This window comes from Verticillium nonalfalfae (genome assembly GCF_003724135.2).
Source record: "Verticillium nonalfalfae strain VnAa140/NRRL 66861 chromosome Unknown scaffold_8, whole genome shotgun sequence".
In the NCBI taxonomy this organism is placed as follows: domain Eukaryota; kingdom Fungi; phylum Ascomycota; class Sordariomycetes; order Glomerellales; family Plectosphaerellaceae; genus Verticillium; species Verticillium nonalfalfae.
The window spans coordinates 131,321-159,244 of NW_021167233.1; the positions used below are offsets into that span (position 1 = coordinate 131,321).

The 27,924-nt window shown below is 54.0% G+C and overlaps 11 protein-coding genes across 11 annotated transcripts; 4 read left to right on the plus strand and 7 right to left on the minus strand.

Moving 5' to 3' along the window:
• Positions 1-1,593: 1,593 nt before the first annotated feature.
• D7B24_008655 (uncharacterized protein) lies at positions 1,594-2,832 on the minus strand (the record flags this gene model as incomplete). The annotated part of the gene is made up of 2 exons (XM_028642741.1): positions 1,594-2,621; positions 2,682-2,832. The coding sequence occupies 2 exons, from the start codon at positions 2,830-2,832 to the stop codon at positions 1,594-1,596; spliced, it is 1,179 nt and encodes a 392-aa protein (XP_028498432.1).
• Positions 2,833-3,397: 565 nt separating this feature from the next.
• On the plus strand, positions 3,398-4,310 carry D7B24_008656 (uncharacterized protein; the record flags this gene model as incomplete). Its single annotated transcript, XM_028642742.1, has 2 exons — positions 3,398-3,520; positions 3,585-4,310. The coding sequence occupies 2 exons, from the start codon at positions 3,398-3,400 to the stop codon at positions 4,308-4,310; spliced, it is 849 nt and encodes a 282-aa protein (XP_028498433.1).
• Positions 4,311-4,816: 506 nt separating this feature from the next.
• Positions 4,817-6,486, minus strand: D7B24_008657 (uncharacterized protein; the record flags this gene model as incomplete). The annotated part of the gene is made up of 4 exons (XM_028642743.1): positions 4,817-5,606; positions 5,657-6,064; positions 6,159-6,210; positions 6,267-6,486. 4 exons carry the CDS (start codon positions 6,484-6,486, stop codon positions 4,817-4,819), a joined length of 1,470 nt encoding a protein of 489 aa, XP_028498434.1.
• A 215-nt stretch (positions 6,487-6,701) lies between these two features.
• D7B24_008658 (uncharacterized protein) lies at positions 6,702-7,911 on the plus strand (the record flags this gene model as incomplete). The annotated part of the gene is made up of 4 exons (XM_028642744.1): positions 6,702-6,884; positions 6,943-6,995; positions 7,061-7,314; positions 7,370-7,911. The coding sequence occupies 4 exons, from the start codon at positions 6,702-6,704 to the stop codon at positions 7,909-7,911; spliced, it is 1,032 nt and encodes a 343-aa protein (XP_028498435.1).
• A 462-nt stretch (positions 7,912-8,373) lies between these two features.
• D7B24_008659 (uncharacterized protein) lies at positions 8,374-10,310 on the minus strand (the record flags this gene model as incomplete). Its single annotated transcript, XM_028642745.1, has 2 exons — positions 8,374-9,799; positions 10,300-10,310. 2 exons carry the CDS (start codon positions 10,308-10,310, stop codon positions 8,374-8,376), a joined length of 1,437 nt encoding a protein of 478 aa, XP_028498436.1.
• A 189-nt stretch (positions 10,311-10,499) lies between these two features.
• On the minus strand, positions 10,500-12,224 carry D7B24_008660 (uncharacterized protein; the record flags this gene model as incomplete). The annotated part of the gene is made up of 1 exon (XM_028642746.1): positions 10,500-12,224. The coding sequence occupies one exon, from the start codon at positions 12,222-12,224 to the stop codon at positions 10,500-10,502; it is 1,725 nt and encodes a 574-aa protein (XP_028498437.1).
• A 783-nt stretch (positions 12,225-13,007) lies between these two features.
• D7B24_008661 (uncharacterized protein) lies at positions 13,008-15,121 on the minus strand (the record flags this gene model as incomplete). The annotated part of the gene is made up of 7 exons (XM_028642747.1): positions 13,008-13,993; positions 14,055-14,242; positions 14,299-14,460; positions 14,528-14,702; positions 14,779-14,819; positions 14,877-14,945; positions 15,000-15,121. 7 exons carry the CDS (start codon positions 15,119-15,121, stop codon positions 13,008-13,010), a joined length of 1,743 nt encoding a protein of 580 aa, XP_028498438.1.
• Positions 15,122-15,850: 729 nt separating this feature from the next.
• D7B24_008662 (uncharacterized protein) lies at positions 15,851-16,855 on the minus strand (the record flags this gene model as incomplete). Its single annotated transcript, XM_028642748.1, has 3 exons — positions 15,851-15,916; positions 16,007-16,749; positions 16,804-16,855. The coding sequence occupies 3 exons, from the start codon at positions 16,853-16,855 to the stop codon at positions 15,851-15,853; spliced, it is 861 nt and encodes a 286-aa protein (XP_028498439.1).
• Positions 16,856-20,089: 3,234 nt separating this feature from the next.
• On the plus strand, positions 20,090-20,917 carry D7B24_008663 (uncharacterized protein; the record flags this gene model as incomplete). Its single annotated transcript, XM_028642749.1, has 2 exons — positions 20,090-20,276; positions 20,346-20,917. The coding sequence occupies 2 exons, from the start codon at positions 20,090-20,092 to the stop codon at positions 20,915-20,917; spliced, it is 759 nt and encodes a 252-aa protein (XP_028498440.1).
• A 1,943-nt stretch (positions 20,918-22,860) lies between these two features.
• D7B24_008664 (uncharacterized protein) lies at positions 22,861-24,096 on the plus strand (the record flags this gene model as incomplete). The annotated part of the gene is made up of 2 exons (XM_028642750.1): positions 22,861-23,003; positions 23,073-24,096. 2 exons carry the CDS (start codon positions 22,861-22,863, stop codon positions 24,094-24,096), a joined length of 1,167 nt encoding a protein of 388 aa, XP_028498441.1.
• Positions 24,097-24,672: 576 nt separating this feature from the next.
• D7B24_008665 (uncharacterized protein) lies at positions 24,673-26,842 on the minus strand (the record flags this gene model as incomplete). Its single annotated transcript, XM_028642751.1, has 5 exons — positions 24,673-25,205; positions 25,294-25,478; positions 25,557-26,479; positions 26,537-26,606; positions 26,664-26,842. The coding sequence occupies 5 exons, from the start codon at positions 26,840-26,842 to the stop codon at positions 24,673-24,675; spliced, it is 1,890 nt and encodes a 629-aa protein (XP_028498442.1).
• Between the last annotated feature and the right edge of the window lie 1,082 nt (positions 26,843-27,924).

The following is a 27,924-nucleotide window of genomic DNA, read 5'->3' on the forward strand; positions in this document are numbered from 1 at the left end:
CGTAGGGCGGTGCGTGAGGTGACTCGGCGTCGTGTTTGGCGAGGAGCGTTTCGAGAGGCAGCGAGAGTGGCGTCGGTTGCATGTAGCCGGCTGAGCGTGAGATGGCAGTGAATTTGTGATCTCCTCGTCTGTCGAAACCGCTGTCGAGCAGGAAAGGGAGATCCCAGACACGCTTTTGCACCGCCTCGTGATGGCACAACAGACAGGAGTGTGGCCAAGGTGTTGACGTCAGCTCCTAGGTCGGATGAGCTTTGCGCCACAGACTTCGTCATGCTGGTGCGGCCATGGCATGAATGCTTGCAAGCAGAGACACGTGGGATGGTACGGGAACGAGGAGCTTGGGACGTCGATCAATCGCGTCGTCGATGCTCGTGTCTGCTCAACAGAAGCTGTGCCGTGTCCCGCTTCTACGACAGCACGACACCAGATACGCGAGCGAGATATACTTCCAGCAGTGTCATCTTTGTCGGACACGGTTTGCAGAGCTGCCATGTGAAATAGGACAAACGTCATAACCCCTGATGCCATGAATGATCTCCGCAAACCTCTCTTAACTTATGTTCATGCCGAATTGTGACAAGTGCCTATTTATGATAACGTCTGGTAGACTTGTTTGCGACGATCGTGGTTCATCCGTCCTGCTGGCAAGAGTTTGAACTGGCCATTCGGCTCATCAGGCTGGGCTGCTTCGCTTCCGTGATGGCGGTGTCAAATTACGTACTCACATGGTATACGACTGAATCTGTATTTTCTTTTTCGTCCCGTTTGACTGTACAATATATCTTGAACATAACCTAAGCAATCCTCTAATTATCAACCACTAGGCGTGGCTATCTTTCTAGGTTTTGCTACAGGAGCGAAGACCATGCCCGCTCATTTGGATAAAAGCCCCAGAGGAGGAAGAAACGTGGCGGGCCCGAGGCCGATCAAGTCTCATATAGAGTCCCAGAACATTGGAATCATGACCAGCACTGCGCCCCTTGCGTTATGAGAACGTCAGCATAGCTGCCTCCACTCTAGTGCTGGCGTCGGACTCTTGACGGCAAGAAACAATCTTGAGCACGTACTAGTTGCCCTTACATGCAATAAGCAGAAACAAAAACATAGCTGCCGAAAATGATCGCAAATATTCATCATTCTGCACTGATGTCAAACATTTCTAAGACTTTCCACGGGACAAGTGGGTGGCTGTTGTAGCCTGCCTGGTGCGTGGTACGAGGATGGAGGCTCTCTCAGTGGGCGTTGTGAAAACAACTCCATCGGGGCAGTATGGACCCTGTGGCGTCATAGCACCCGAATGGCTTGGTGATACAGACCAGAGCTAGATACTGACTGCATGAGCGTATGCCATGAACTAGTAAGAGTAACCTCCCGCACCGTCATGGCATCGCAGCGTTGTGTAGCTGTAGCAATCAGGCACAACGATTGCATGACGAGTGCTGTGATTCAGGCCTAGGGTCACCTGAACCCCGAAGAACTGGGACCTTTAGGTCAAGGCACATAATGGCGGATACTTCGCGCACCCTCCGACTTCCACACCAGTCAAAGAGTGGTCCCTATAGTCTTGAAAACACGATAGGCTTGTTTTGGCATTTAGCCCACTACGCTTTCTATGAATATTCGCAAGTCTTCGGCCTCCTCTTCGACAGTCCGATCAGGCAAGCGCTGGAGGGCGGCTCGCAGCTCATCATCACCCCGCAGGGCAACCGACAAGATCTCCCTCAATGTCTGCACAATATTCTGGCTGCTGCTGCTGCCCCCCTCCTTCGCCCTGACTCTCAACAGGCTGATCAGTGTCTCGAAAAAGTCTATCAGACTGAGGTGCATGAGAAGGTCGCTCTTGTCGACCATTCTCAACGCCACAAACTGCAGCAGGCCGCTTTGCCTGGCCTCGGCTTCGGGGTCGACGCCTCCCATGAGCTCGTCGTCACTGGGCTTCGGAGGCGGCTGGGTAACGAGGTCAAAGTCGCGTAGTGCCAGCCGGGGCAAAAGTCGAAGGAGCCTTCCCTGTGCCAGGGATGTCTGGCGTTCGTCGAGAACCTCGCCAGAGATGTCCCGCCCCTGAGGCAGGGCTACGAGTAGATTGTAAAGGTCCACATCGTGAGTGAGTCGATGCCAAAGAACGCCCTCGCCGCGGGGCTTATGGATGTCCGCCAGCTCGTTGTTTCCGTGGTCGCCATTTGTGGACCCATTTGTCCAAGGCACGCCGTTGACCGTGATGGCCTCTCTTGGTATGCGCAGCGGTGGTGACTGGGAGTCAATCTCCAGCAAGTCACCGAGGACGCGCGTGCCCCGTTCACCCACTTCGACTTGTGGCGCAGACAGCCATCGCCGTATGAAATGCTCGAGGAGTCTCGGCATCGAAGCTAGGATGGCGATATCGGCAGGCGTTGTGGCCTTGTGCAGGACGGCCATGGCGAGCAGGTTGGCGGAAGGCGCGGGTGAGTCGAAGGCTGTGATGAGGGCCGTCTCGTCGGCTAGGGAGAGTGTTTGGGTGAAGGAAACATGACGCAGCAGTCGGATGGACAGGGAGACGGGAACAGCCGGATCCTTTCGTGTCGTGAGAAGAATGGTCGTAAGCTTGGGGAGGAGGGTTGGCAGGAGTGGTGGGACGTTGGATTCTAGCAGCAGTCAGTTGGCAACCCTTGGGCATGAATAGGGCACCGTCTATGGGGGCGTACCAGTAAGCTGCAGCTCGACATCGTCAAACAACTTTGGCTTGAAGTCGGCGTCAGGGTCTTGGATAGCTTCGTCGAGGTGGGCGGAGAGCTGATCGAGGCCGGCGATGGGCACATTGCCGTCGACGAACGACGGCACGATGTTACCTGACATGTTGTATGAAGTGTAGGCCCAGAAGGCCCTCGCGCAGGAGATAAATGAGATGAAAGGTGGCGAGATGAGTATGCGTGAATACTGATCACCACAATCAGGAGGGCAGCGGATATAACGACGGTAGTCAAGGCAGAAGTGGTACGTCGTGGGGATGCCTGAAGCTGATGTCAATAGGCACCTACCTGGTAGGTGGGGGAGGTCGTCAAATAGAGGGGAGCAGCAGCAGCGGCAGCAGCAGCAACAGTAGCAGCAAGGGTCCAGCGCGTGGTCGACAGGCACCCTTCAGCAGGCGCTAGTGGCCCAAGCTCCTGCCCTGCAACTGCTGCAAGACATGGACATGGTGTGGGGCAGCCATCGCCCATCGTCCTTGCCCATCGTTCATCGTCCCCGACCGCGCGCGGAATTTACCCCGCTAAAAAATAAGTCATCTTCGAAGGCTCATCGCCTGCCATACTCTACAGATTAGAGAGACCATTGCGTCCTTGACACTACGCCACGCCTTTCGATTCCTCCCGCACGCTCAAAGCCTTCAATACAGCATCACCAACATAATTGACACAACCTCATGTCCCGCGGCGGAGGCAGAGGCGGCGGTCGCGGCGGCCGAGGTGGACGTCGCGGCGGCGGCGGCCCCCAACTTCCCTGGGAAGGCGAAGACGTCGACGCTCGTCCCTCCGAGCTCTTCCCTGTTCGTTGATTCCCTCGTTGCTGCCAATGGGCCGTGTTCAAGTAGTTGTGCTAACAGAAGACAGGCCTACTCCGTCCCCGAGGCGAAACCTCTGACATCCCAAGAAACCCGTTCCGTCGCAGCCTTCCTCCTCCTCCGCCACCAGATCCACGACGGGCCCCTTTACACGACACGCAAGCTCTACACAGCCGCCGACTCGGCTTTCTCCTCGTCCCACAAACACTACGGCCAGGCCCAGCTCAACGCCAAATACGCTGCCGGCGGCGGCGGCGCCCGCACAAAGGCCAACCAGGACCCCTTCACTGCCGTGCCGACCTACGCCCAGCGCTTCGTCCGCGCCGAGCGCACGCTCCCCGACTTTGGCGCGCGGCCCTACTGTCCTGAGTTCGTGCCCAAGGAGCTGCACGCCACGTTTGAGGGCGCCGATGGGCCCGGCGGAGGCGGCGGCGGCGGCAGGAAGAGGAAGCGCGGGTTCCAGCTGTCGTCTATACGGGCGCTGCCCACGGCAGAGGATGTCTTTGGCATTACGCTGCCCGAGGACGAGTGGGACGAAGAGGCCGGCGGAGAGGACGCGACGAAGAGGAGACTGGAGGCGCTGAACAGGATGGGGCGGGAGCCCGAAGGCGAGGAGGCCGAGATGGGCGAGGACGACGAGGCGGAAGAGGAGGAGCAGGATGAGGAGTACGACGATGAGGATGCCGGCGATTACAATGCCGAAGAGTACTTTGAAAACGGCGATGACATGGATGACGACGGCGGCGATGACGACCAGGGCGGGGACGCCTACTGATTGATCGCTACACACACAGTATGACCATTGCCCGCAAGGGACATTGTGCAGCGTGGATACTGGAGGGAAAGGGGGCGTTTGACCGTCAACCGGGGTTGGTTGGCGCGGACTCACTGAGCCAGGTGGCTTCTAGATACCCTGCTATATGAATGAAAGCATAATTCTGTCATGTGCATGCCCCTGATCAACGTACACGTGTGTGCCATATCAGCCAACGTTCATGCCTTACACAGGGTATCTATGGCCTATTTGCCCCTCTGAACATCAAAATCATTTCACTTGCTATGCATCCCTAGCGATGCCCCGAAACGCCAAACCAAGTCCAACCCTGCCCTTGACCGTGCCTCTGCCGCAGACCTTTCTCGTGTCCAGCTCCAGCAGGCTGTCTCGCCTGCATTGAATCCAACTCAGTCGAGACAAGCCGCACTGCAACGTGCAATGAAAATGCACCGGGGCCACGAGCCAAGATCCAACGCCACCCGTACCCCAGAGCCAGCGTTCCACTTTCACTTGCGCGAAGGCAGCGTGCGCAGCTGAAGTTCTGTCAACTTCTCACGCGACTCAACGATCAGGCCAGCCGCGCGGACAATCTCGTCGCCCAGCGCCTTGACCGTATCGAGGAGCTCGACGGCGAACCCAAAGCCGGCAAAGTGAGGCGCTCCGTCGCGCAGGGCGCGCATCCGCTCGTAGAGGCCGTTCTCGACACCGGGCATGTGCTGCTCCATCTCCTTAACCTTCTGGACCTGGAACTGGTGCATCTGGTTGAGACGGTCGGCCTCGTTCGAGAAGAGCGTGATGCAGTCCTCGAGAGCGGGCTCCTCTTCCTTGTCCTTGGATTTGGCGGCCGGCTTGTTTGCCGTCAGCCAGGTCGTGTGGTAGTGAGCAGGCAGCTTGAGCTGCTCGGCGCCGGCAAAAGCGGCCTTGGCAATGTCGGCGTCGGACTTGACCACCTCCTTGAGCTGCGCCGTCATCTTGACGTCGTCTTCGAGGGTCGTCTTGACGCCGTCGAATTTGCGCGTCAGCCACTCGACATCGTGGGTCAGGCGCGCCAGGTCGCCTTCGTGAGCCGTCATGAACGACTTAATCTGGCCGGCCTGGCTCATGTACTGTTGGATAATGTTGTCGCACGTCTCAATCTCGCGTTGCAGTTCGGGGGTGAGATCGTTAAACTTGGTCGTGCCCTTGACGTTGGCGAGGTCGATGCGCACACCTGGAATGGCGCCCTGGTTCGTCGACTGGCCCATCGTGAGGCCGGCGCCTGTCGACTGCTGGGCGGGGGCAGCGGTGGAGGCCCCGCTGGAGCGAGTTAGTGGGAGAAGACAGGCAATGGGCGAGATGGGACGTACAAGAGCCCGGCCGGCTTTTGCTGGGTTGCAGAACTGAAAAGACCACCACTCTGCTGCTGCTGTTGCTGCTGCTGCTGCTGAGTGTTCAGTGTCGTCGAGGCACCAAACAATCCACCTCCAGCCTGCTGTTGGTTGTTTTGAGTCGTCGAGGCACCAAATAATCCTCCACCAGTCGACTGCTGCTGCTGCTGCTGCTGGGGTTGACCGAGAGTAGATCCACCAAAGAGACCACCGCCACCTGTTGAGCCCTGCTGCTGCGTTTGCTGATTGCTAGCCGTGTTGCCAAAGAGGCCGCCGCTGGCCGGCTGCTGTTGGGACTGTGTGTTTGCGCCGCCACCAAAAAGGCCACCGCTGGCTGGCTGCTGGGCTGTGGTTGAGCTCTGCGTGTTGCCGAAGAGACCCCCACCACTGGTGCAAAGAGGACGACCACGTCAGACAGAGGCCTTGCAAGCTGTCGTCTGCAGGAGAATCGCAGAGCACGACAATAATCTCGGGAACGTACCTCGGAGTGTTGAGCGTGAGCCCTGCTGGTTTGTTGGCGGCGAACATTTCGACTACGCAAAGTAAGACACGGTTTCCGGTCTAGGATCAAGATTCTTCAATCGCGTACCTTGCGGTGCTGGAAGTCTTTGGCTGTTGTTCTTGGTTGAGGCCCTCGCAGGATGGCTACGCTTGAGAGGGAATGTAGGCGCGACGAGTCCAGGCACAAACGTGAAGTCGAGCTTTGGTGTGCTTGGAATCTGATTGGCTGAATTGGAGTGAGAGCTTCGATTCGGTGGGCCTCCGGTGGCAGGGGCTCCACCGAGAGACGCCAAGTGCTTCCCGACCATCCCCGACGTTGTGCCGTTCGGTGTGCTTCGGTGTAGAGACAGCTTGGAGCTTGGGATCAACTTCGGTTGTTGTCCCTGGTCGTTGTGGATTGAAGCACCCAGTCCTCCTCCAAAGCCAGGTTCCATCATAGCGACGTCGCCCTCTGCATCCATAGGGTCCCGCCGTACCGAACGCACTCTACCCGAATTCGAAGCCATATCGAAAAGAAGGCGCAATGGACGTTGACGACGACGAGGATTTCTACTCGCCCGAGCCTACAGAGGCGACGGAAAAGGCGACAAAGACGGAAGCTTCAGCGTCGCCGACACCAGTTCCCAAGGAGGAGCCGAAGGCGGAGCTGGAGGAAGGCGAGGAGGAAGATGAAGGTGGTGCAATGGATGAGGACGACAGTGATTCAGTCAGTTCCTTCCGCCTTGAACTATAGCACTGGAGCCTCCGCTGACCTTCTGTCGTAGGACATCGACATCATCACGGAGCGCAAAGACGGCACAAAAGCTGCCCCACCAACGTATGCCCCGCGGACGTTGTGCGTGCATCTTGAACCTTCCAATACTGACGTGACGCGCGCACCAGACAATCGAGGTACAGCGACATTCGCAACATCCCTCAAAGGACCGCTTCTAGCGACATCGCCGCCAAACCAGCAGCCCCGGCTGCACCCTCGTCCAAGTCCCCCGCACCCAAGTTCGAGTCTCCTGCAGTCGCTCTGGCTGTGCCCAGTGCCGACAAGGTCGCCGCCGCCGCATCAAGTTCGAAGATCGACGTCAACGGCAATCCCATCCATGCAGGCTCGGGCAAGCATATTACGGCAGTCAACATTGATGAGGGTATGTTGGCGCTTGTAACCACGCCTCACACGGCACATGGCTAATGAACAAATAGACCTCGGCGATAACGAAAAGCCATGGCGCAAGCCTGGTACCGACATCAGTGACTACTTCAACTATGGCTTCGATGAGTTCACATGGGCATTATATGCTGCCAAGCAGGAGGCCATCCGCGGCGAGTTCAGCGGCGACCTTATGATGGCGGGCAACAACAAGATGATGGAAGACTTCAGCAAGATGATGATGATGGGAGGCGGTATGAACATGCCCGGCGGCGCGCAAGGTGCGCAGGGCCAGGCTGGTATGGCCGGCATGGGCGGCATGGACGGCATGCCTCCTGAGATGCAGCAGATGATGCAGCAGATGATGAGCTCAGGCATGGATCCCAGCCAGATGGACCCCGCAGCCATGTCGGCCATGTTTTCCGGCATGCAGGGCCAAGCTGGTAACGCCGGCGTTCCAGGCGCTCAGGGACAGAACTTTGGGCAGGGTTTCGGAGGCAACCAGGGCCAATTTGGCGGGTTTGACCAGCAGGGTGGCATGGGCGGCGTCAACCGTGGCGGCTTTGGTGGCCGGGGTCGAGGTCGGAGGTGGTGATTGTTGTCGACTGAAGCTGAAGTCTAGACAAAGTCACAGACACCTCGTTCGGCTTGGCGTTGCGGCGTTCGGGTAAGAACTCCCCGGTCATAGGGAAATGACAAGACTGGCTGCCCTTGACAATAGTCCAGGCAGAATACCCAATGAAAGAAAGCTTTAACCTCAATATCTCTTCTATTGCTACTCACCGAGTACGCATGTGACGTCGCAATTGCATATGATTACTTGGGTCTTGTGCACAAGACCTGTCCATTGCAGCTTTTGGATTGATATTGTCCGGATTACCCAGCTACTCGCGTGCGAGATGCATGAGGCGAATCCTTACCACATGAGATCGTACAAACAGGCTGTACAGTTTTACGTGGTGGGATCTATATACCAGGAGCACCCATCCTCTCATTTGCCTTAAAGCAAGAGCCGTATGGCAAGAAATCGACCGGTAATGACTCGACGAGCTCCGGGCTACTCTGGATCGGCCCATATATTCGGGGCATATCTCCTCACGCAGTCCTCCCACAACCTGTCCCAGTCGGGAAAAGCATCCGGCTCTTCGACGAATTCCAACCACTGTGAGAGATCTGGATGTAGCCTCTTCTTCCAAAGTCCCTGGGCTACCCACTGCTCACCAGCCTCTTTGGTACAGATACTGCCCGTTGATGACAGTTTGATTTCGGCCGTATCTCTAGAAATACCGAGAACACCGGGGGTTTCTGAGGACGGCAACCCGAGGCCGGGTCTGAATCTGTCGTGCGGCTGCATGATGTACCCGTCTTGTTCATCGGTCCAGAACACCCAACGCAATCTTTGAAACTGCCCTGCCACCACTGCATCGGCAAGTGCCTGAAAGTGCGATTCGGGAACCGCATATATCGCCTGACCGAGGCTTCTCATGACCAGTATCTCAAGTGACGAGGGCAGAAAGTTGACCAGTCTCTGGGTGTCCCTGGTCGAAGGGCCATCTGGGTCGAAGGGGTAAACAACAAGGCTGTCAATGGAGAGAACCTTCAATCCCTCAAACTCCTTCAGAGTGGCGATCGGATAAGAAAGAGCTGTCTCGGCCGCGGGATGCCAACTCTCCATGCTACCCAATGGTTGGTTCACCCAATACATGGGCAAGAGTGTCAACGATTGCAGTGTGCCCTTCGCAGGCAGCAAGAGCAATGCTTCCTTGATCAAGCGAGGTGTGGGGCAATGTGTGTTTTGCGAGACAAAGCTGACGTGTTGGAGGTGCGATAATTCGCGTAGCAGTTTGGGGAGAAACGGGCTCCATATGCCCTTGAAGATGAGCTGCAGAGACGTGAGCTGAGACAGCCCAGGACTCTGGCTCATGGAAGGAGCCACAAGAGCACCTGATCCGCAGCAAAGAAACTGAACGTTGGGAGCGATGTCGATGAGATTCTCCTCGGCCATGCTCCTGGGGCCGTAAGTGTTGCAGAGTCCATGGTCGTCTGAGTTGTCACAAGCATCACTGATGGTCTTGTCCACCTCCACCTCGATCCTGGTAGCCTTCAACACGTGGTGTTTGCCACTACCATCAGCGCGTTTCTTTGTAAATAGACCGAATGCCCAATCCTTGGGCAGAGACAGAGATAACCGGTCGGCAGTAGGCGTTTGTAAGATCAGTACTTGGACAAGCGTTTCGATGATGTTATCTCCAGAGCATATATTTTTCAACTGGCTGTCGCTGGCTTCGAGCCCGAGATTTGTGACAGCCTGTTTAATGAGCAGCATCTGCTGCTGAGTAGCGTCGTCTAATTGCTCAGGATAACAACATGTGCAATCCTCGTTGAACGCACCAATATCAACCGTTCTAACAAGCTGCGCTAGGCGAGGCTGTGTATCGAAGAGGTGAACGGCAGAAAATAGCCTGTCATGAAGATCCCTCAGGCTGTCGGCTCGGCAGCGGTGTATCAGCAAGGAATGAAATAGAATCGGCTGGGCCACTTCTCGTAGAGCCTTCGAGGTTAAACTCAACGCCATGAGGCTCCTACGCTCATTCCATATGCTGGTGGCTGATCGCATCCTCGTCTTCCACACTGGCGCTGGTTCATGACGGCAGTGGATGCATAGTTGCGATGCAATAAGATGCAGGATTTCTGGTGGTAAATCGAACAGTTGAATCGGACACCCCATGCTCTGAATCCGTGTAAGATAGTATAGGTCCTCGCGATATGAGCTGTAAAGCTACTGTTGACGAAGGGAAAATGTGACTCAGGCCATTTGGTCTTCCGTCGAGCCAAGTGATGAAGGATTGCTGCCTGTTTGGGATGAGGCAAGATCGTGTCCACCTTCTATCTCTGCTACCTCTCCACTGTGCCACAGTCCACCCAAATCGCTCTCGTTGCATTTAATGAGAAAAGCTGAGGGCTGGGGAGGCTCATAACTTACGCCACCTGCATTAACAATTCTGCCTCGTTGTCTTCTCAACTCAGCAATGAATTTCGCACAGCATCCATACGTGACAGTGATGATAACTTCGCAAAAAGCAAGACGCCAGCATCAGAACGAAGATTGGGAAATGTGCAAAATCAATTGTCGCGCGCTAATACAATAATATATCCTTCCTTCCTTTGGTGATAGTTCCGTGCCTAACCCGACGGCAATGTCGTGTTCACCACACCTATTGGCTTGTAACTGTTGCCCCCCTCCCACATCCACTCATAGATCAGAACAGACGTGTTCTGCACAATCGTGCCGTACACTCTGCCAGCTTGGTTGGCAGTCAAAACCATCGGATTCCTGTTGTTCACCATGGTGGGGACATACTCCTTGGCCGCCCACTGTCCGTACTGATATGCCATCAGCCAGGCATTTTGGTAAGAGTAGTTGTACAACAGGCCATCAAGGCCTAGCACCTGAACTTTGAGATCGTCAGATGTATCATTCCAGCCCGCTGTGAAGGCAGCGAGGACGGTATATGGTGTGGCCTCGTAGTATCGCAATGATGAGCCTGTTTCTGCGACACCATAGACTTGGGTAACATCTGTTGCGCTGTGGATCGAAACTTGTCTCAAATAACCAAATTCGTTGTAGTAGAAAAGACTCAAGCTGGGATCACCTCGTTGATACACAGGTGTCAGCGCCATGGGGGTGTTCCATGCTGGTAGATAGTCATCGAATGGCATGATCGAAGCAGCCCAGGCCGGGGCGCTGGTATCCCCGTTGGCTAGGAGCAGGTGCATGGTGCCATTGTGGTCCTGATACGCAACCATGTCCAACGCAAGCGTTCCGAAGTTCTCGTTGCCGTTGGAGACGATTGATGAGCCTTCTCCCACAGGGACCGCGTCAACGTCAGCGATGCTCGAGTTGGTCCAAAATTCGAGCAGGCTGCCGTTGGTGTGCGAGCTGCTGATCCACCCGTTCAGTGTCCTGTCCTCTGTGACCGCGTACAGCCGCACCTCAAAGCCATTGTCGTCGTTGTACCAATAAAGATTCGAGGACAGTGGCGTGCCCTTTTCGATGCCACGGGTTTCGTTACTGACGATTGCAGCAGTCCACTTCTCGTCGGAGGAATTCCACAGCGACCGGCAAAGGACCTTCGAATTGAGTTGGTAGAATACAACAATATTATCATATCCGAATTTGTCGGTAAAGTTCAGAGAAGACAGCGTCGTATTCAAGTAGATCGCCTCGGGAGATGTACTGATGTTGCCGAGATTGACGATGCCGTCATCGTAGTAGGAGGCGTAGTAGTCGTTGTCGTTGGCCACGGCCAAGCCGACACCCAGACCCACGGACAGGCCGATGATGACAAGAGAAGCGACGATAAACACGATCCAGAAGGTTTTGCGCCGTAGACCACATATCGTCCCATTTTTCCTGTCGTCCGTCCGTCGCTGCTTAACGGCCTTTTGTGCAGCGTCTGTCAAGTTGTCGACCTTGCCGGCGACTCTGAAGGCGAGCGACTGCTTCACACCGTCGTCGTCGTCAGAGCCTGGCACGGATTTGTCTTGGGCTGTTGATTCCGAGACAGTCGAGCGGGATCCATCCAGTTGTGTCGTCGACAAGTCGGACGAATATGGGGCCGTCGAGTTCAAGTCGCCCTGTTCGTATGCGCCCGACGCCGGTGGCGCCGCTCGGGGGTTGACCTGGTGTGGCCTTCGTAGATGATCCGGCATGACGAACTTAAAGTCCTCCTCAAAGTACTTCTGCTTCACATCCTGCTCCCCGATGTCGCCCGTCAGGCCACGGTACTTGTCATTGTCGGGATGCACGTCGCCAATCGTGAAGTGTTTCGGTCCGGGCTCGGCAACCTGCTGTCCTGCAGGGCCGCCGTTGTTTGTCGAGTCGGTCGGGTTCGGGGAAGACATCATGTATGGGCGGCGCGTCGGCGCCTCGTCGTGTCGTCGTCGGCGCGACTGCTGGGCATTGTCGAGGGACGTGTGGTAAGTATGGCTGTGGCGTCTTGCGTGGCAGGTGTTTCGACACTGGAGGATTTGTCGAGGGTGGAGGATCGGGATTGACCCAGGCCCGGCAGACGAGGGGCCCTTCGGATGTTGGGCATGGCACTGCCTCATTTGCCCCCCTGGCCTACCTTTTCAAGCGGCCGATGGACTCCGCCGCCAAGAGCTAAACCTTTTCCGGGTTGGGATCCATCGCCCAATATAGGTAGTTTGCATGATTGGGTGGTGAACACCTCAGATAATTCCTCTCGGCAGATTTTGTCTCCTGTCAAGTATGAATGGGATTGACGAACATGGCGTCGTTAGGTGGTTGCGAATATTGCGAACTCCATCTTCATCAATCTTCATTAGGCTGAGGTCAAGGACGGCTCAGGTCGATGGCCCACAACGTCTACATAGTACAACGAGTCACAAGATGAAGGACCGAAAATGAGACGCGCCTGCGATCAGGCACTCGACACCACTGGTAAGGGTATGACTGGCTAGGTCCTCGTGGCATAAGATTCAGGGGTGTGAGACGAGGACGCCGCCACCAAATACAAGACAAGTAGTCGCCCGAATGTATTCTTCGACTATTGGTTCTTCCTCTCCACGCTGCTCTACGTGAAAGGGTAAGGCTCGTCGCATCTGATCGATACTCTTGAAAACACAAACACAGGGGACCGTTCTCGGAGCAACGTCGTCAGCCTTCAGCTAGTGCGAAAATGGTCGCTGATGATACACCTGCGCCTCCTCAGGCCTCCCCTCCTCCGGCACGTCAACATAACGTGGATCTATGTACCACGCAGGATCACCGTCGCTGAGCGTCAAACTGGTGCCGCTGCCTAGCCACCTCAGTAAGTTGCCTCTAGGCTCCACACTTTCAAAGACAAAGTCCTCCCATCGCGGCGCTCGCAGTGCCTCGAGGCAATGCAATGATGACCCAGGCCACAGCCCCACGATACGATCACCCTTGTCGTATGAGCGATACCAAGACGAGCAGTCTTCCGTGTACACGGTCTGTTTGAAGTACTCATCGATATAACGACTGAAGTCGGCGACAAGTTCCGGCCGGATTTCACAAGTCGCGTAGTCCTCCTTCTGCAACTTCCGGATCATCTTGATCGCATAATCAGCCTGGGCCTCGAGGACGGCGAGAAGGCTGCCGGAGCCAAGACCGGAGTTGGGCCCGCCGATGAGGAAGAAGTTCGGAAATCCGTCCACGGCAATGGCGAGATATGTCTCTGGATGAGGCGACCATCTCTCCTGTAGCGTTACGCCGTTGCGACCAGTGACGGAAAATGAAGGTGCCGCCTGGACATCAAAGCCAGTGGCGCAAACAATCGCATCCAGATCAACCTGCTCGCCCGTCTGGAGCTTGAGACCCGTCGAAGTTAGCTGTTGAATCGGCGTATTACTGAAGGTCACGTTCTGCTCTTGGAGAGCCTCGAGATATCCTGGGCCAGGAGTGAGTCTCCGGCATCCGGGAGCAAACGTTGGAATGATGGCTTCATAAATGTCAGGCCGGCTTTTCAGTTGTTCCTTCATGTGGTTGGTAAACTTCTCCAGAGCAATGGCTTGTTCTTCCGAGCCTCTCAGGGCGAAACGATACTTCTTGGAAGCCTCTTCTTCGAGCGTCTTGCGGAGTTTGTAAAATAGCTCAGGGTCATCTGTGACACGCTTTCTATGCTCCTCGGGAACTGGGTTTGATTCATTGTTAGTTGCTGGGATCTCCAATTCAGACGAACACTTCAGACGCACATATGTTGATCTTGGGGTCCATCCCCATCTTGGTCATCGCTAGATCGCCAAATGAAGTCGAAACCCAGGTCGGGCTTCGCGCGAAATTCCAGACCTTGATTCCGTCGAGCTTTTGAATCGCGGGTACAATCTGAATAGCGCTGGAGCCATTGCCGATGACTCCAACTCGCTTGTTGCGCAAATCAACACTGCCATGTACCGATTAGACCAATCAAGATTCTAAGCAGGGTCGCTGCTGGCTCACCTTTCATCCCATGCAGCAGAATGCATTAGTTTACCCTGGTAGTCTTCTATGCCTTTGATCCTAGGCCATTTGATCTGATTAAGGCCACCCTTAGCCGAAATGACAAGATCAGCTGTCTCCTCAAAGACGAGACCGGACTTGAGATCCTGGACTTTGACCTGCCTGTTTTTGAGTATTAGTAAATCTAGGCAAGCAATGAAAAAGGTCTTGCAGGGAAGTTGCTTCATACCATTGTCTCTGACGAGCGTTCCAAACACAGCTTTCGACAGCGTGGGATGTCTTGATGAATCGGTTCGCGCCATACTTTTGAGCAACTCCCTGCATATACCTGCGGATTTCCGGTCCTGGTGCATACAGCGAGGACCAGTTTGGGGTGGGAGCGAAGCTGAACTGATAGGAATAGGCTGTCCCAAGTCTCTGTCAGCTTTGAAGCATGCCATGGGAGCAGTAGGAAGTCTAAAAATGTGCCCCGACACTTACATGGGATGTCGCAAGCGATGCCAGGGTAACGGTTCATCCACCTGAAAGATGATGAGCTTCGAGCTTCTAATTATTCCGCTTGAGGGAGCTCGACGTACCATACACCTGCGGTTTCCTCATTCTGTTCGTAAGTCTGAATCTTGACATTCTTCAGCCGCTGGGATAAACTGCAACACACACATTAACAGTCATCATGTCCAATTGGGGTCACGTCCACGAACCGAATTGTTGTGTATATCCCCGAGAATCCCGCCCCAATGACGATGACCTTCAGTGGTCGCAGATTCTCAATTGGCTCATCCTTGATGGTGAAAGGCTCAGACGCCGCAAATTGTTCACCCATCTTGCTGGGTTCATGTAGGTGCCTCCTGGCACGTGAGGTCTTGCTTATCACAATATCTTGAGTTCACAGCAAATAAGACAGTTCCGCTGTGCTTGCCTGAGCGGGGAAGAGATTTTATTAACAGTCTTGAGGGACAAAATCAACAACTTGCCGTTACCCACCTCCGAGATGCCACCCAACCACTCTAGCTTGGGGTCTTATAGCTGTAACCCCGCAATGTCAAGCCATGGTGCAAGGTTGGGAGCACGGCACCACAATCCGGCACGACGTCCCCGCGCCCCACCCTGTCTTGCGTGTGGGGTGGGTGCGGAGAGGACCTGTTCTCGTGATGTCTTGTCCCATCAGACCGAAGTGTCAAAGCGCGCCACATGCACCTGTGGGGAGCATAAGTACGCTGCGTAGGGCTGTCAAAGCGATGCAATGGTGGGCTCACTTGTGGATACGTGGTGATGCTGAAGACGGTTTAGCTACCTTAGCGAAGCAGCTATTCGGTCCTTGTGAAACTTTCGCTGCCGTAACAATAAATAGATCCGGAGCGAGGAATTAGGTAGTTGTATTAGATTCAACGTGCTATGACATTGTTCTCTACAAAGTCGTTGCTAAGGGGCTAGCTCAACGAAACTTGCACAACTATTGACGTCTTGATACGAAGGTGCTGTGGTACTTTAACTAACTCTGTCACGTTTTCGGAGTACCATGACGTATCGCCACGCACTTCAGTCCATCTAACTACTCTTTTGCTTCTCGGATTAGCAGCTTGATGCTGCCAGAAACTCGCGAATAGCTGTTATTGCCCTCCACACGGTCAGCTCAGCTGTTCAGGCAAGTACTGAACCACTGATTATGCTTGATACACGTCCCAGCAGCACAGCAGGTTGGTCCTACAAAGCCTTGGCCGCCACACTGGGCCCACAAGCGTGCACACACCGGGCCCGTTGGCTGCGGGACCGCAGTTGTAGTGCGAGTTACAAGAGTCGTGGCAGGGGGTGGTGTCGGCGGAGGAGTTGAAGGAACCCATACGGCCGGGCCAGGATAGGGATACGGGTTGTTTGTGCCCGCGTAGATGTCGAATAACAGACCAACATCATCAGCCTTGTATGCCCCTGGGAAGGACACGAATGATTCCGGAAAATCAGGGCCAGAGCCAGTGACTTGAAGCTGCGCACAAGCGAGGGAGAACTGTGGCTTCTGATAGGAGTGGAGTGCAATGTGCTCAGCGCGGAGAAGGTAGTTGCCAGGGCGGAGGCTTGCTGGGATCGTCGTGAAGACCTCGGTCATCTCGACAGCGAACTGATTGTTCACACCGGGCGTGTTACCGTACTGATCCACCTTGAACCAGACATTGCCGGTGGGCGTCCAGGAGTTGACATCCTGGCCATCGGGCACACGGGCCAGATAGAATAGCACTGGACCGGGGTGCCCGATTGGAACGCTGGAGGGAAATCTGATGCGAGTGCCCGGTGCCACAGTCTGCACAGCCGAGACTGGGCGCCCAATCTTCTCATAACAACTTAGAAGCGGCGAGCTGACGTCTTCGATGGGGTTGCTGGCGGGATTGTTGGCGGTCTCACGAACGAATTCCCAGTCGGCCGAACGTCCACGGTTCACTGTGATGCTTCGAAAAAGATCTATTCTTATGTGGTTAGAGAACGAATCAGTTCATTGGCGTGCCCAAAACGTACAGTTCCCGAAGGCGAAGGGGGCCAGAAGCCCAAGCACGACGGCCGTTTTCATCGTGTCAGAAGTATGAAGTCGTGGGTGGCAGTCTTGAGTTTGCGCATGCCATTCGAGATGAACCCCCGGAGGACGACCTTATTTATTAACCAAGACCCCAGTCTGCGATTGTAGTGGCAGTGTCATACACAGTGATATTGGTCAAGTTCGCCGTCCCCAATGTCGTAGTGCGCGCCCGTCTGATATTACTTGCATATGGCTCGCACATGAAAATGCATGTCAATGAAATGGCGATATCATTTACGTTCAGCCTCAGCGTACTCTTCTTGGCTAACAACGCCGACGAAGAGAATGACAGTTCGTTGGACCTGCAGGTCAAACCAAGCGTGCCCCGGAAAGCTTGGCTCCGCTGACGAATGTCAAAAGGCTACTGCCAGTAACGGTTTGCATTCGTGACGCCTCAATGTCAAGCGATGAACAAAAGTTCCTCAAAATATACTCATAAAGTGCTACAGGCATCAGTCATGTGGTTTGAAGCCCCCCGCGGCGCGTCACATTCGCAGCAGAGATCGGCAGTATTGCTTCCGTTCCAAGGTCGTATTCGACATGATCTAAGTTATGTTGTCGTGTATGGAAGTCTGCCTCAGAACGTCTGGACTTCCGCGTCAGTACTTAGTCCTCAGTACCCAGTTCCTGTGCCACACGAGTGCATGATGGACACGAAGGCAGCTCTGCGGCATTAGTGTCATGAGATCTAGAAGCGCCCCGTCCAGACTTCGGCCGGCTGGGGACGTGCAGGGCATGGACTTTGCGTTGTTTTGAGTACGCATGCCAGGACGTGGCCGGGCCGCACTAGAAAGTTGACTCATGAGAACTTCAGAACATCGGCTCAGCGCGGTGTATATGTCTCCCTGTTTCAGCACCTGGCCGTATTGATTATTACGATCAGGTGCAGCTCACCAGACGTGCATTGCTTTTCTGCCCGGCAAGTGCCATCCATTTCGTCTGCCTCAGCATGTGATAGGGTATGATGTCTGCCCAGACACAACACCTCGCAGCACTCGTCACTTTTCTTCAGTTAGTTTGAAGACTGTCATGAGGCAACTGCGGATCAGGAGGCTGGTTAGTGGCTGGAGACCACAGGAGCGCCTATATGAGGGCTGTGTAGGGACAGACATCAGATGTGTTCTTGTTTCATATCTATCGATTGACTGCGTATATCGCCTGCGGGAGACCTTGTCACTCTGCTAATTACCTTCTCCTGACAAAGGGTGTCAGTGCTTGATTTGGGGCAGAGTGAAGAGGTCTTTCACAAGTGGTTCGAGGCAATAGTATATATGTAGGAGGTCGGGACACATCTGAATTCTGACCCTCCGCGGTCTTTATACATACGCCCTCGTGACTCTTTGTCTGTTACTAGTCCCCTTTGCCGTGGCTCCGCAGAGATCTCCTGACAAAGGGGCCCATTGCAGAGAATCTCCATGTGGCCTACTGAGGGAGGGATATTTTGTGCCGTCTTCCATGGAGGTCTTTAGACTGAGTTACTTCCATGGAGATGGAGGCTAAAGGCTTCATCACGCCGTCAATCAATACTCATACTTATGTGCAAGTTATTTCATGCATCAGCTGCCATTAATCCCTCGCCGAACCTAAAGATTTACATTGGCAGCTTCCTGGGATGTCCACCATCTTCTGAGAAGTGTGATCGAGAGTCCACCTTTTCATTCAGTCCACTTCAATACTATGCTTCACATGAAGAAATTCCCCAATGGTATTAAAAACTAAGACACCGCATATATTAAATTAACGGTCCGTCGTGTAGGAGCAATGACTAGGACGAAGTCGATTAACAGGGACTTTTCAGCCAGACTAATGCACATCATCTATAGCTTTGTCGTGCTTCTAATATCATGCCTATTTCCACAAATACCCCAGGTGAGGAGCATACGGCAGTTTCAAGAGTCACGTCAATTGTGACTTGATTCGATTTTCCACTGGCGGCAGAAACGCTGGACGATGTATGAACAGTTATGTGCAAACTCACCTGCGTACCTTTCCTATCGTCGGGCAGACATAGCCTGTTAAAGAATCCAGCTTAAAATTCCATCTTGTCGCAAAGTTAGTCGAGTAGATAGACTCGCGATGATTTCACGCAGAGTATCAGCAGAATGGCGGCTCTACCACGCCGATGAGAGTAAGGCGGGTGGGACTGACACAAGCTGAAGGGGTCAACAATAGCCACAGCAAAATATAGTCTCAGCCCTCCGATTTACTTCTTGCGCTTCAAAATTCCCTTCGCCAGCCTGCTCTACGGCTTCTATTCTCGGAGCGAGAGGATCTGCCTCGCCTCCGGATGTCAACGCATCAACAGGGTTTGGTAAATGCCTTCGCTTCTTCATCTGCTGTGTAGACTTTGTGTTCTCTCCTATCACTAAGGCTTCTGGCCTACCGCTTTGCTCTGGAAGACAGAAAATGAGATGGACTGTGATCACTGGATATCTCGTCGGTGGCGATGTCGCAGTAGGAAACAATCTATCCGAGGGACCCCGACAGCTGGATACTCATCGTGCTACAGTAGTGAGTAGCTGTAGTGGCTGTTTGGCTGTGAGCCTCCATTGTGAGCCTCCCGGATGTTGATGTATCCGACAGCAAACGGCCCCCATTGACAACTGTCCAGCGGGGGCGAGGCTCTTCTGCAGGGGCACGCATCCATGGATTCTCCATGCACGGAATAAGCGGATCATGGTCAATTGTCCGCAAGGGAAAGGAGAGTCGAGATTTCTGACCCCATATCGCAATTCGCAGTTCCCGGCGCAGCGCAAGTGAGATTTGCTGCGGAACGCCTAGGTCAGTCTTGGCCACCTGGGCAGCACTGCCGAATCCCGCGATGTTGCAGATGGCAACGGCCAAGACGTTGCGTCGACGACGATAATTGTCAGCGACGCGTATTTGGGGGCGGACAAGACGGATTCGGGTCATCTATTCCTACAAGCCAAGAAGATCAATCAACGGTCTTCAGCATGTTACGAGAGTCTTCACCTGGTCTGGATCCTTGATCTCTGGAGGGCACGGCGATTCCCTTCGCTGTCACTCCATGTGGCCCACCGGACCAGCCACTCAATCATTAGGACTCGACCTGGGCGACGACTGGGTCTAGAGAACGGAAGACGACCAGGGAAGCAGGCAGCAAAGCGTATAAAATGCCACGGTTCCCGGCTTCAAGACCATAATTCTGTTCATACAAAGTATACCATCACCACCACCTCAATACTCCCCTCTCAGCTACGTTCCACAATGCATTTCCAAACCATTCTCCTCCCCGGCTTCTTCGCTGCCGCGACCATGGCCCTGGCCCTACCGGACGCCGACATGTCTGACCTCTCCCATGGCTTGCAAGAGACGACCCTCTTCAAGCGCGACGACGTCTTGGGGCCCCGTGACCTTGAGCTCGCTGATGCTCACGGCGTCAACCTGACAGAGAGTGAGTCGCATAACCCTATCTAATAGCGGTAGTGATTCTGGCGGATACTGACTACCGTCTCGCTCGTAGTGTACAGGCACTCCCTCATGAAGCGTGATGACGGGGATCACGTCACGATCTGGGTCGCCCGCGACTACATCGCGCACGACGACGACGAGAATGACTCTACCGAGGCGGTCAACGACGACGAGGATGTAGACGAAGAGGGCCTCACCAAACGACAGAGCGTTCGCGTCGGCAAGGAAGTATTCTTCCACCGCGGAAGCCTGGGCGGGAAAACCTGCATGAAGCACAAGAGGCAGAATCACACGGGCCCCAACGGGCCCACGTCGGGAGGCGTGCAGGCCATCTACCGCTGGGGCGACCGCGAGGCCGGTAGCTTCATGCTCCACAGCCGCTGGCAGAACCTGGTCATCGCCGGTTCCAACAAGGGCGCCAACGCCCTCTACCGGGCGAGGAGGGCCAGCGGCTTCCCCGAACTTCACATCGGCAGCCGTGACATCCGCAACGACGCCGACTGGACCCAGAAAAGGGCCCGCAGCTTCAACGGTGTTTGGAGGGCGTCTTCTAAGGGAGGCGAGACCTGCCAGCTGCTGATGCGCGCCAACTATGAGCTAATCAGGACAAAGTACAATGTGTAGGCAGAGTTTGAGCAAGGGCACAGGGGTGACGGGGGACGGAGCCCAAGCAACGACCGGAGGTGGTTGCAAAGTGACCGTTGGAAGCTGGGGAGTAGTAGAACCGTGGGTGGACCGAGTGTAATCCCGTTTCCTCTCTCATAGATAATGAAAGTCCAACTTGAGCTGGATAAGCGGCTGATTGATGGCTGCGGCTGCTGTGGCTGCTTCAACATATTGCGCGTGAGGTCTCTCAATATTGGACTCGCGCAGACTTCGCACTCGCACCGGATTTCCTGGTCCCACAGGAACATGTGACCAAAGTTGACCATCAGCTGCTCCCCGTACCAGGCTTTGCGGAGTCCATCGGTCGCCATAGCCCACACTCCGGAGGCCCTGACCGGGCGTATCCGTACCAACCCCTAGTAGTAGTGGTTTAGGTTGCGGAAGATACTATCCGCGCGCCCGACGTAGATTTCACCTACGCCATTGTATCCTGGTGTGTAGTGTATGTCGATTATCTATAGGCTATCGGCCGCGCGTCCTTGACGGGGGTAGTCGGCTAGAGACGCCACACATCTATGAATGTTTTTGGTTTGTCTTATAAAGAGGGGGAATATATACGTGTTTTACTTTCGTTGAATACAAGGTATAGATAGGGGCTTCTACTGGCTCTTTAAGTAGCGTGGTAGTCCATGAGCGGCTTTTCATGTTTTCCGCAGCGTGATCGAGGCCGTCATGCCCAGCTCCCTGGTGGTCAGCTCCTTCACGTGGCCTTCTTAACCGTATTTATAAGTGTTGACCCACTGAGCTACCCAGGGGGTAACCCACGACGGTTGCGCTCTCAAGTATAGCAAGTCCAGGTAGTTTTTCCTTCACAAACCTGTTCAAACGTTGATTCTATCGCGAAATTAATACGTTAGTTTTCTTGGATGATGTTCCAACCCAAATTTCTGCAACATGGTCCAGGACGTTGATCACGGGGCACTCGATAGGGCCATCCCGTGGCGAACTTATCATCTTATGGTTATCTGACACATTTAGTGAAACTTGTTACCTGCGAATCAGTACATTGCTAAGCTAAATGCCACTTTGATCCTGGAAGGTTCTGGACTCATCATCGAGTCCTAAACTCAGGACGCACATATCAAGGCCTCGACACATGGCGGCCAATGGCCGAGTCGAAGGTGGATACATGGAGTTCCCTTCCCCGCTTACCTGTTGCCTGCCTTTCCACAAGACTTCCTTGTAAGACGACCGACAACGCTCTGGAGCTGCATGCGGGCGCAGATAGCATTGTAGATTATATCACATGAAGACTTGTGGCAAGGCAGAAAATATGTCTCGTGATCTCTCATGCCAGGTGATATATACTTCTCAAATGAACACATGCAGGGTACGCGGATGCGGCGGATACTTCGGACAATATCTTTAAAGCCAAGCACGGGGCAGGTGTCAGGTTCGAGAACAATCTCCGAATTATCATTACGAGACGCGAGTCGCTGAAGACTGCCATGCCCGAACAACATCGCAGGGCTGAATGATTGTGAGACAGCCCCGACCTTGGGCTACATGATGGAAGCGAACTGTTTACCTTTTTGAGAAGACATGCGGAAGCAACTACCGGAGAAATACTCGGCAGCATGCAGTGATGATTGAACACCGGCCGTGGTTGCGAAAACGGCGTTCGGAGCAATCGTAGACCTGTCCGTTTGACTTGTTCCGGAGCCCTTCAGCCTGCGCCACTTACTTTAACCTGCGACACTAGTTTATGGATTTTCTCCAGTACCCTTGTCTTATGCCAAGAGTGCTACACTCCATCAAGCGGGGGAACATGTAGACAGCTTAGCTTGGGATCACCAGAGAATGAGAAGCATCGAAGACGGGATGGGAACATGCTATATAGGTCGCACCCGCTTTTACGTCGTCCAAGGGATCTGGTTGAAACTGCATCTCAACTCGTAGTCATGACGAAACTTTACGCTCTTTTTTCCATCCTGGCGGCGGTGCCCGTGGCGATAGCCCAGCATCGAGGCACCCCATTCGGCTTTGCCTCTGGCACCACGGGCGGTGGTAGTGCGGGACCAGTCTATCCCCAAAACAATCAACAGTATGCTTGACAGTATTCTCATCTACGGGCTTGGCCAAGATGCACCTCGGACTAACCACTGCTGCTCAGACTCGTCAGCTACCTCACTGACAGCCAACCCCGTGTCATCATGATCGATCGCACTTTTGACTTCCTTCAAACAGAAGGGAGCGTAAACACGCGCTGTTGCCGCCTGAACACTTGCAGCAACGGCTTACAGCCTCAGTCCTACATTGGAAATACATGCGACGGCGGTACCTGGGTTCCTTGCACCTACTGGAATGCCCCTAAGAATCCTATTGATGTCAAGAGCAACAAGTCCATCGTCGGTGTAGGCAGCAAAGGTATCATTCGCGGCAAGGCACTCCGTCTGCGCGGCGGTGTGAGCAACATCATCATCCAGAATATCCACTTCACTGAGCTCAACCCTCAATACGTCTGGGGCGGTGATGCTATCACCCTGGATGGAGCTGACAGGGTCTGGATCGACCACAACAAGTTCTCTCTGGTCGGTCGGCAGATGATTGTTTCTGGCTGGGGCGCTGCCGGAAAGGTGACGATTTCCGACAACGAGTTTGACGGCAGGACGTCATGGTCCGTCTCTTGCAACAACAAGCACTATTGGGCCCTGCTGTTGATCGGCGCCAACGACTTTTATACCTTTGCTGGCAACTGGTTGCACGACCTGTCCGGCCGTTCGCCCCACCTGGGCACCGGTGACAGCTCGTCAAACGTCGTTCACGTCGTCAACAATTATTTCCAGAACATCGATGGCCACGCTCTTGACATCCAGGGCAATGCTTGGAGCCTACTTGAAGGGAACTACTTCGATAACGTCAAGGAGCCTGTCTCTGCGGGCAGTGGCGGTGGCGGCGCTAAGATCTACGATATTCGCCAGGTAGCGGATGCTGCCAAAGCACAGAGCGCGCTTGGCTACATTCCTGAATGGAACCGGAACGGTGGTAGTAGTGGCGTGCCCAAAGTCCGTCTGGACCAGGAAGCCCTACAGAAACTCGGTCAGCACAAGAGCGCTATCACATGGTCTCACTGGAAGGTAGAGAACGTGCCTACCAACGTGAAGAACAATGCCGGTGTGGGGAAAATCGGCAATTAAGCGAGTGGCGTGGTGGTCTTCTTGACATGATGTTGTTGTCGCTCAGGTCATGCTGGTTTCTTCAGTCCAGAGGAGGTACCTCTACGAACTCCAAAATCGTCCTGGAGCGGAAATTCATACGTACATATTTGATTCAATTCTAACAAGTAACTTTATGGTACTTGATAGTTATACTGAACATAAGTGCATTATTCCAAACCCTGAGATTGCCTGACGAAACTGACTGCTGCTTATGAGGAAGATGATAATCGACTTAAGAGGTTTGAGGGTTTCTTGTCCAACTGTCTCGCCAGTTACGGCACCTGTAAAGGTTGCCGCGTCCTGCAAAAGTTCTTTACAATGTATCTAGACTAAGATGAAATACCTGAGAGATGGTCCAATGGTTGAATGTCTGTGTTCTCCTGCCTATGACACGTCAACCTTTACTAAATACACGCCTTCAGTAGACATGGCTACCGAACCAGTCTTATCAAGTCACCACGTCCAGGGACGAACTGAAGACAACGCCCTTAGATTCACCTATAAACAAAGTACAAACTTCCAATTCGATCAAATCAAGTCTCACACTAGGTATTTCTACTCCTTGCGCTGAGCTTTGAACTCATACACCAGGCACCCGGCTTGGATATTCCCGCCTACGCCTCCATTGTTGCACCTCTTGTAGTTGTCGATCAAGATCTCCTGGCACTTGGTATACCCTGGGTTCTCCTCCATCAGCGGGTTGGAAGCATATGCCTCCGTCTGGCCGCCCTCAAGCTCACAACCATCCTTCCACCAAACCTTGTACCAGTAAGGCGCGTCATTAGTCACGGTGTAGAACTCCAGGAAGGTGTCGGGCTTGCCGGCCTGCACTGTCTTGAGCGCCGTGCCGGCACAAGCCCATCCACTGTACTGCGACACCCAGCTCTCGTGCACGTCGCCGTGGCTGCCGAAGTCGTCGCGGCCGTAGCAGAAGTCGTTCTGGAGCGTAAGGGACGTCTTCGGCGGTGGGGCGGGGGTCGGATCAGGCTCTGGCTCCGAGTCCTTGGGGTCATGCATGATGTACTTGGCAGTGCCGCAGTCGAGCGGGAGTTCACCGGTCTTGTACTTGGTGTGCGAGTCGTATGAGCCTGTGCACGTGTCAGTGGAATTTTGAGTCGTAGCCAGCGCTGAGTGATACGAAAATATCGAGACGGGGGGTTGGAAGCTGTCACGCACATGAGGTAAACTTCCCGAAGACATCAACGCAATTGTAGGCTGAGCAGTCTTTCTCACGGCTCATTTCGAGGATGAACTCAAACTCCCACCCTTCGTACGATGTGAGCCCAATATCGGAGGTCTTCTTTGTCTCATGGATGCCGCCTGAGAGCAAGGTCTTGCCAACGCAAAGGTTATCGAGTAGTCTGTCTTTGTGTTAGCAAGGATTGGGACTCTTAGTAGTTGCGAAAGCAATCGCATAGAAAAAATGGCGCAATACGTACTTTGACCAAACGTCAGACTCAACGTTTGCCAGGTTGTTATCTTCGCCAGTCCCTACTTGGCAGTTTGGCTTCGGGATATCGGCATTTGGGTCAGAGCCAAAGACGAATTGCGAAACCTCGTCTTCCACAGCTTCCCAGGCGTCACCGAAGAAAGCCCCATCCTCAAACGTCACGGACGACACAACACAATCGCAGTCTTTCCACTCGGCTGTGCACTTTGCGTTGCTGCCGCCCTTACAACGCTCTCCCTCACAAGCTGGTTGGGCTTCGGGACAGGATTCGGGATCGGATGGTTCATTGGGCTTGTTGTTTTTGAAGAAAGGCATGGGCTGCGGATCGGCGCGCAGCTTCCACAAGTCCTCAAGAATGTTGACCGTGCCGAAAAAGAAGGCAATGGATCCGAGTACGCCGAGGACGCCTTCTCCAACGGTAGCCAACAATTCACCAGCCGTCGGGGTAATCTCCACAACCTCGTAGACATGGATGATCTCGAAAACGATGTCCTCTTCGGCAAAGGCCATCATTTGCTCGCTCTCTGCGAGAGCAACAGCATCAGAGCCCGAAGCCTGGGCAACCTGCTCATTGAGGCGCACCATCTGGCGCATTGTGTCGGGATCTTCGCGAAGCAGCTGGTTCAGGCGATTCACACGCTGGCGTACACAAGGAATGTCGGGAGGTGCTCGACGTTCGATGACGTTATGTTGGCGGTAGTCCCATTCCCGGCGTTTCCTAAGTGAACAGCTGGGAAGTTGCTGGGACAGGCCGTTGAGTTTATCCTTGAGCCACTGGCTGAGGGTGACCTCAACCTTGCCGTCAACCATGGCCACACGGAAGCCTTCGGGAATTGTGGTTGTCTGCGGCGAGCCGTCCGGGCCCTTAGTTGTGATCGTGGCAACGCCAAAAGCGCTTTCTGAATGCACCCACTATACATTGTCAACAAGGACCAAACAGGATGTCGTGTGTCGGTGCTGTGAACTTACTGCTGTCTTTGTCTGCTGGTCTGTGACGAGCTCTGTAAGGTACTGTGTATCAACACCGATTGGCGCCTTCCTGAGACTGGTGTGAGCTCAATGGACTTGCGACACTCTTGTTTGAGGCGCCACTTACATGCTCTCATCAGGTGGAATATCGACAGGATCAATGCCGATCTGGCCAGCCTCGGTTGGTCTAATAGCCGCGACCCTTATACCATCAATTGGATTGAGGGTCTGAGAGGGCAAAGCATCCTGGGCTAAACAAAATGGAACAGCCGAGAAGGCAAGGAGAAGGGGAGCCTTCAAGAACATCATGGGCAGCTGTGACGTTGCAAAACTGGCTGTGAAAGGGATTCGAGTACAAGGCAAGTCAAGTTTTGGGAATCATGCCCTCCATATTGGTATAATACAGGAGAGGCAGTGGCCCTTTTGTAATAAAAGCTCCCATTGATCTGACGGCTATCTCTCTCTGCGATTCCACAGGTCATCAGCACTTCAACTGCATAAAATCAGTGTCTGTGATATTCCGCACGTCGATGAAGGATTCCGCACAGTGTTTGCATCCTTCTTCACAACCTCAAAGGTGTGGCGGACATGCTCACCACCCGGGAGAATGACGTCCTCATCAAGAGTGGTTCTAAATCCATCTCACAGGAGCGTCATTGCTTTGGTGAGCGTCTGCAAGGGTGCGCCTGCCTAACTAGCTATGACAGAAACATAAGCATGGGGTGACATCGCCTAGCCAGCGGTGGATTAAGCCTCACAGACCTGCGTTTCCCGCGACTCAGATGAGTTCGAGCTATTCACCACGTGAGCCAGTCAAGATGGGCTCCGTGTCTCGTGATGGACCGCGCTAGAGCTTGGTCTAGCCGGGGTGATGTTCCTGTCAGAGAGCTTTTGTAACCTATTCGTGGTTACACAGCCCCCAATTTTGCGTGATGCCGACATCCCGGGGTGGGTAGGCCGCTTTTTGCCGCTTCCTTTGGCCCCCGCGCTGCCGGAAATCAGGTTTCCCGCCCAATCAGGGCCACCAAAGTCAACCAAGTGCGCTGAGTGAATCTTTGCCACGACAATTGAAGGAAGCGGTAATGATAGCCAAGGATTTTGAAATAATTAATCATGTTGAATATCAGGTAACCGCGGCACCTCTCACATGAGCTCACACAGCCGGCGGAAGGAACACTGAGCTGAAGATGGATGAAACTATTCTCGGATCTTATACAGTGTTGGACCCCACGAGAAGACCTTCACTGCGTGTATGCTCTGATTTACATCAAGGGTGAAGGTTTCTATAAACGGAATCGATCCATGAGCAGCAATGCCGTTTTTGTATTTAATCACAAGCTATCTGGCTAAGAAGGTCCTCAAAGATTAAAGAGTTCCATCCAAAGACT